A 7,675-nucleotide genomic window follows, 5' to 3' on the forward strand; every position below is an offset into this window, starting at 1 on the left:
CTGCTATACATACAGCCAGTTGCAAAGACTATGTATGTGAATGAGACAGCCACAGTTTYCCAAGACCCTGCTCAGTAAGTACTTGAAGCAAGTGCTGTGAAACACCAACTTGATATCTACCCTTTGTATTTAAATTCTGAGTCTTTTTGTAGAGGCAACAAAATAACCTTCTGACCCCAGATGCTACACTTCACCTTGCCAAGGGCACYTGATTCCCTATGCTTGCTGTATTTTTCAGTTCTGATCAGTAGCCCACTTTTTTCTGTAATCCATCTTCCTCTGACCTTCTTCAAGGCTGAATGGCCATTCAGCATAAAACTCCTTTTTATATATATATATATATAACTGTATTGTTCAGTAGCAGAATGGAAGAATGCTCTGGTTACTTGTATACAAGTTATTTTTATTTTCATGGTGGGATCTTCTACAGACAATACATGTGAGGTTCACTTGCTTCATTCCCAGATGAGAAGTTGTGTGTGTTCCATCCACATACTCTATTTTTTCCTTTCTAGAAGATCCAGCGTGGTTTCAAACTCAACCTCTTGGTTGAAAGAGATCATCCTGGCAAGGGTCATAGTGCCGCTGTATGAATCCACCAGTGATGCTTCTCTTGTGTCCCTCTGGAGTACAAGCTTCCCATGTCTTTGATGCCTTTGAGCTCCCCCTGGGGGAGCAAAAAATGCAGGGCTCCTCCTTGACACATGTCCTTTTGCTGCCTGGACCTTGGGCAGATTCTTACACTACTCTGAGACATTGGCTCCAAAAGCTGCTTTTTTTAATTTTAATTAAATGAAAAGAAATCTGTACATATTTCTAGTTTTCTACCTTCTGACACTTTTCTTTCTTTTGAGACTGGTCGAAGGCTTTTTATAGAGATATTTTGGTACTAAACCTGTGCAGACACTGAATGAGTTTGGTCTGCAGACTGAAGTGCCAATTCAGGGCTATTAGTCATGACTCTTGGACATTGTATTTCACAGCTCATTAATTTGGAGTTTACATTTACAAACCTGAGCCATGAATCTCCCAAGTTACTTATGTGGCAGTCCAGCCTCGTTCTTTTTTGTCTTTTTTTCTATAACAGACTTCCTTGTTACCTTTAGCTTGGATGGCAAACCAGTGTCTGACTCTTTCTATAAAATTTTGTAAACAGTAACTTAGTTTTTCTACATGAAGGAGATGCTTCATTTCCCATCCTTTGTCAGCACCTTGTCAGTTTTCTGTTAATCCTGTTAATGGTTTTCCAAGGCCTGATCATTATGTGGTAAGAACCACAGTCTCTCTTTAACCATAAGTTTCTCTGATGGAAACGGAGTTTTTGCATAAACCAGAATTGTACCTCTAACACTACATGGAATATTTGTGCACTGACATGTATCGATGACAACAGTAGTGAACTGTCAAGAATAGAATTCCCTTTTCCTTACTAGAAACATAATTYTGGCTGGAAGGTGAACTTGGTCTCCCAGCTCTCCTGCCCTACAGAACAGTACAGCTTGAAAAGGACTTCCAAGTCCTTGGTCCACGGAACAAAATTAACATGGGGAAATGAACTGCCGTGTTCCTCAAAAGAGATGACTTCGGGTTAAGGTGTCTGTACTGGACAATGAGACATGGGCATTTATCATTTCTTGGTAGTATCGGCAAGTTTTTCTGTCCTTGCCCTGTTTCTGATCATGTCAACATCCACACAATCTTTACGTGCTATAATCACTTTCTTCTAACTTGAAATCAATGTCTTTTTTTCTGGGACCTCATTGTATTGGAACTTTTAAGAATGGCAAATAGAGGAAAAAAAGAAAACAAGGAAATCACTTTCGAGTGCAGAAAATTCTCCACAAAAACACTATGGAACTGTACACACTGAGAAGGAGAATACTCTGGCAATATCTCGGGAGCCAGAACTTGTTAACCTAAAACTGGATCGCATCGTAGCTACTCATTAACGCWCAGCGCAGCTGTCAGAGGCTGCTCTGTGCCCCAGCCTGCCGCGATCCGAGCAGCCCGTGAGCGACATGGGATGCAGCTCCCTGGGCCCTGTTTGCCCTGGCAGGTCGCTGTCGCGTTGAAGACGACAGCGGCGAGGCTGGCTTGCTGCTGCGTGGTGATCTCTAGGGAACGGCTGCAGCCTGTTCCCCCAGTGCCGAGCGGCGCCCGGATAGCAGGGAGCATCTTGCAGCGCGATAGCAGCTGCCCCTCGCTGACATCTAAGGCAGCTTGGGAAGCGGCAGGGAGGGTCGGAACCGACTGTGCGTTAGGGAGTCCCGCCTCGCTTCATGCTCTCTTTAACTTGCACAACAGAATCGTTTCAAGCTGTTACTAAGGGAGAGATGGGTACGTTTGTGACTGACTAAAGGGTTTTGGTGTCTGGAGGAAGAAATCTGAGGGTTTTTGTGATGAGGAGATGCTTTCTATGGGTTTACTATTGTTGTGTGTTCTTCTTCTTGTTCTTCTTTATTTATTTTTTAAGTTGTCTGTGATTAAGTAAAAATGGCCTGATATAAAACAGAGGCAGGGAGGGACAGATTAAGAAAAGATGATATGAAGATTCAAGGTCAAATGGTTTTGTTTATATGAGAAAGTTGATCATAACAACTTTGCTCTTTAAAATGTTAAGTTACATTTTAGATTTCAAAATTGAACATGTTCTGATGGATCTCATTTACCCATTTTAAAGCTGTATTTTTACTTTCTCCTCTCCTCCCTGTGTTTCGTATTTTTCAGGTGACATAATGCTAATCAAGACAGAGGTATCTTGCCTTGATTACGTAATGTTCTATTTGGTAATAAATCTACTGATCCTTTATAGCAGACTGTGAATATTGTAAATATCTTGAGATGGATGGTCATGTGGGATCAAAGAATAAATTCTTTGTAAAAACACTAAAAGGATATGGGAAAGCTAAGTAGTTCTTTTCCCCCTTTTTAGAATTTTATTTAAGAGAGAAATATCTGAAATCATTTGACCTTTTCAAAATTTTATGTWTATCTGACTTCTCTTGTGACTTGATTATTTTCAGCTATCTATGTTAAAACAAAAAACAAAAAAAAAAACAACTTGACTAGGATAAAGAGATTTTGATTGGAAATAGCAACATGTCAAAGTTTTGCTTTCATCACTTCAGGTTTTTCTTTTGGAAATCTGAGTTTGTCCTCATCTGCCATGTTTAACTTCTGTGTAGTAAAATGTTCTCATTTCTCCTTTTCAGTGTTAACTGTAATATGTTAGTTTATTTTGAATCAGTATTATAATGTAAATATTATCCATCAGTGTATATAAATGATTTTACTAAACTTAAAAATTATTGGCTTCTTTTCTTTGGTTCCCAAGTCCCTTTAGCCCAGAAGGGGGAAGGACAGTTGTGGCCTGGAGGACACGGCAGCACCTTCCTCGTGCCACCTTCTCAGGCCAGGTCCCGACCTGTCCTAACATGCTCAATCCTCCGGCCTGTCTGCTTTACAAATATGAGTAATCACGCTCGTTTATACTTTGCACAAATGCCAGGAGGCTTCGCTWTGTAAAGTGCTTTGAGATGAGAGAGTGGCTGACAAGATGGTTGCAAATGGTCTAGAAAATGGTGTGCTCTGCCAGGTCTCGTAACCTGAAATGCTGCCTTCAATCAGTGCCTTCCATTAGATGGCAGCAGCATATGCCCAGTACTATGGGTTAAACCCTTCGAGGCTATCGGATTTGGCTTGTAACTGCACCTTTTACTAGGGAAGGGAGGAGGGTGAGTTGTTTTGCGGGGGCAGAGTAGTCCAATGGTGATGTAGCGGCCCTTTCTCTGTCAAATGCAACAACTCCTCACTTCTGCCATGGGTATCTCTCAAGGCAGGAACTAGTATTGAGTTTCTTCAGTAAGATGAAAATGGTTGCAGTGTGCTGTGTTTTTGTTAAGGTGACTCTGAAGCACTGCAAGCCTGGGTGGGGATGGGGTCAGGCCTGGGTGCTTGTGAGAAGTATAAGGCTTGGCTGTAAGGCTTAAATTAACATCTGTCTGCTCGGTAGYTTTGGGGAGTTATTAGTGTGCTAGAGAGTGAGTGACTGTCAGAGCATTGGAAAGAGGAGCAGAGAAGAAAACGCTTCCTGAGCATCCCAGGCACGCTTAAAGAAGCCAGACAAGCTGCAAGACTGCTATCAAGTGCTGTGTGGAAAYGGCAGAGGAAAAGATGCTCCCCTGCTCACAGAAGATGGATGCATGCCCTAACGTGTGCATYTCCTTTCCTAACAAGAAGGAAATTCCCCTCAAATCATTTAAGCCTTTGGTGATGTGCTCTCAGCAGAGGTTTGTGCCCTGCAAGGACGTCTGTCAACAGATGCTGAAGGTCTCATCGCTGAAGCCAAAAGTCCCATTAGCAACCAAAGCCTTATTATTTTTCCTGTAATCTTCTATGGCTTTCCACTTATGAATGCTTAATCCCCTTTTAAACAAATTACTGTGGTAGCATTGACTCATAACTGAGCGAACGGGGTCAGCCCAAGTGGGGCACAGCAGGCTCTTAGAGGCGAGACAGCGCGTGCTTAAAGCGAGGCTGCTTGCGGCTGGGATGCCGGGGACCGCGCTGGCACCCGGGCCGCACCGCGCGGCAYCCTCCCGGCCTCCCCGTGGAACGTTTGCGTTCGAAGCGGAGCAGCAGAAACGGCTGCACCTCGGGCCCTTCCGTGCAGCGGCGGCTCTGCCACCCTGCACCACGTCCCTCGCTGTGCCGCTCTGTGCCGAGGCAGCTGAAGGGTGGGCAGGTGAGCTGGCTCCCGGCGGGCTGGCGGACAGGTAGCACTGAGAAAAGGCACGTTGGGCAAAGGGAGGCTGGAGCCTGGCTGAGCTGGAGAGGACGGGAGGCTGCAGGGTCTGCAGCCGTATGGGAGGGGGAGCATCCCCTGAGCTGGGCTCCTCCTTGCTGAGTTAACRGCGACTTTTCTCTTGTCTCAAAATCCACATTTTCCTCTTTCCTCCAGCTCGGGAGGCAGGAGCCATGTCTCTGAACAGGATGCTGGCAGGTGTCATGCCAAGGGGGCTCCTGACAAGTAGTGGGGTGCAGCTGCTCCAGCTGGGCCTCTGCCTTCTGCTCCTGGGGCCCCTGCTGCCCCATGCCAACTGCACCCTGCAGCCCTCTTGGGGCTATGCTGCCTATGAGATAGTCATTCCGAGGAAAATTGGCCCCAGGGCAGGGAAAGCCAGCCAGGACAGTGTGTCCTATGTCATCAACATTCAGGGGATAGATTACACTATTAAACTCAGGCAGAAGAAAGACTTCATAATAAAAAACTTCCCTATCTTCACTCATGACTCCCGAGGAGAAATTGTGGTCCAACAGCCCCATGTGGCAGTGGATTGCTATTATCATGGCTATGTGGATGGCAGCCCCGGCTCCACAGTGACCCTCAGCACCTGCTCTGGGCTCAGAGGACTGCTGCAGGTTGGAAACTTGAGCTACAGCATTGAGCCCCTGGCAGATTCTTCCACATTTGAGCATCTTCTGTTGCAGAGGGAGGACACGGATCCTGGAATGATAATGTGCAAAACACCTGACGAAGGCAGACGATTTGCAGGTGCTGGGAGAGAAACCAGGCAGTTCCAACCCTGGGGGCACACACGGTATTTGGAGCTCCTTGTGGTGGTGGACAAGGAAGGGTTTGATGCCTTTGGTAAAAATATAACTAATGTGACACTGGAAGTGATTGAAATAATCAATCTGGTGGATGGGCTGTTTTATTCTTTCCACCTTCGCATTTTAATAACTGCACTAGAAATTTGGGCAGAGAAGAACCCTATCAGTATTTCCAAAAACATAACTGAGGTTCTTCATAATTTTAATTTTTGGCGGAGGCAGAAAAGCCTTGCACACACTGTGCATGATGTGGGGTGTCTATTCGCTGCACTGGACTTTGGTCACAGTACAAGAACGTTGCACACGGGTGGCAAATCAAATTTTGCCAGTGTGTGTGATAGACAACGCGCCTCTGCTGTTGTATCATTTGCGAAACAGACTTACATGCACACTGCTGCTCATGTCGCTCATGAGTTAGGCCATGTTATCGGCATGGAGCATGATGACAAATACTGCAGGTGTGGAAACAGCTCTAAATGCATCATGAACGCACATAGCATGGTGAACTATCAATTCAGCAACTGCAGCACTAAGCACTATTTTGATTTTATAGCATCAGGGAAAGGATACTGTCTGAATAATGCCCCAGAATTAGTAATGCCATTTACACTACAGCGTTGTGGGAATGGCATCCTCGAGCCCGGGGAGCAGTGTGACTGTGGCTCAGCGGCACAGTGTAAACTGGACCCTTGTTGCGATAACACCTGTCAAAAAAAAGAAGGAGCCATTTGCACTTCTGGAGGTTGCTGTAAGAATTGCAAGCCTCTTCCAGAAGGAGAAGTGTGTAGGGAGAGCATCAGTCCATGTGACCTGCCTGAATACTGCAGTGGGACATCTGAACATTGCCCAGCGGACATGACCATGCAAGATGGGACTACGTGTGCTGAGGATGGGTATTGTTTTTCAGGCAAATGCCAATCTCGCACATTACAGTGCATTAATATCTTTGGCGAAGAAACAAAACCTGCTCCACTTAGCTGTTTCAAGGAGGTAAACATGAAAGGGGATCGGTTTGGCAATTGCTGGGGGAGTGGGGCARACGGCAAATTTGAGAAATGTAAGCTAGAAAATGTCCTGTGTGGGAGGATGCAGTGTACAAACATTAGACACATACCTTGGCTTCAAGATCACACAACCATCATTCAGACCCCGGTGGGCGATACCTGGTGTTGGGGCATAGACTACCACTTGGGGTTGGACTTGTTAGATGCTGGAGTTGTTGAGGACGGCATGCAGTGCGGTGACAAGAAGATCTGCATTAATCAGACGTGTGTCCCCGAGGCGAAGTACCTGGCATCCCACTGTTCCTCCAAGAGAACCTGCAGAGGAAAAGGAGTTTGCAACACTAAAGGAAACTGTCACTGTGACGACGGCTGGGCGCCTCCCTACTGCCAGTTTGCCGGCTTTGGAGGGAGCATCGACAGTGGGCCTGCACCGGTCACCAAAAAGGGGCTTTTTCGGATAATCGTGGTTAGCATGGTGATAACTGTTGTTGTTCTCCTGGTACTTGCAGCACTCGTCATTTTGCTCATGAAAACGCTTAGAAGAACCCAAGCGTTAAACAGAGTAGCCAAATGCTTCCAGTYGAGAGAGCTGCCGCCTGAGGAGGCTGTGCAGAACCAGCAGGAAGGCGACAGCTCTAAACCGGAGGAGAGGCAAAACGCTGGCGCGTAGGAGTCGTACGGCAGCGGYGGGGAGGCTGGGTTCAGGCAGCCGCTGGATCCAGACTCCTGGCTGCAGCGGATTCATGTAAAATCGATTCAGATGCACATGTGCAGGTGGGGGGAAACCTCGGTTTCCAATGTGTAGAATAGCAAAATGAAATCGTTTTGAATGACCTTGGTAGGGAAAAAAGAAAACATCATTGACTAAAATGTCAAGGAGGCTCAGGTTAGTTGGGCATTGGATATCTGAGATCCTTTGATGTAAAATAAAGGAATTATAGAGAGAACAAGGGAAAAAAAAGTAGTTCATTATCGCTCGTGTCAGTGGTCTCCCAGGCTCTATGAACAGCACTGGCTGGAGGAAGTTTTTTTTTTTTTTTTTTTTTTTTTTTTTTTTT

General features: G+C 45.8%; 1 protein-coding gene across 1 annotated transcript; it reads left to right on the top strand.

Annotated features, from left to right (window-relative positions):
* Positions 1 to 4,551: 4,551 nt before the first annotated feature.
* LOC146590500 (disintegrin and metalloproteinase domain-containing protein 21-like) lies at positions 4,552 to 7,287 on the top strand. The gene is made up of 2 exons (XM_085314486.1): positions 4,552 to 4,744; positions 4,961 to 7,287. Exons 1-2 carry the CDS (start codon positions 4,552 to 4,554, stop codon positions 7,285 to 7,287), a joined length of 2,520 nt encoding a protein of 839 aa, XP_085170612.1.
* Positions 7,288 to 7,675: the final 388 nt, after the last annotated feature.

This window comes from Rhea americana, unplaced genomic scaffold (assembly GCF_003343005.1).
Source record: "Rhea americana isolate MKP2758 unplaced genomic scaffold, rheAme1 scaffold_405, whole genome shotgun sequence".
NCBI lineage: Eukaryota > Metazoa > Chordata > Aves > Rheiformes > Rheidae > Rhea > Rhea americana.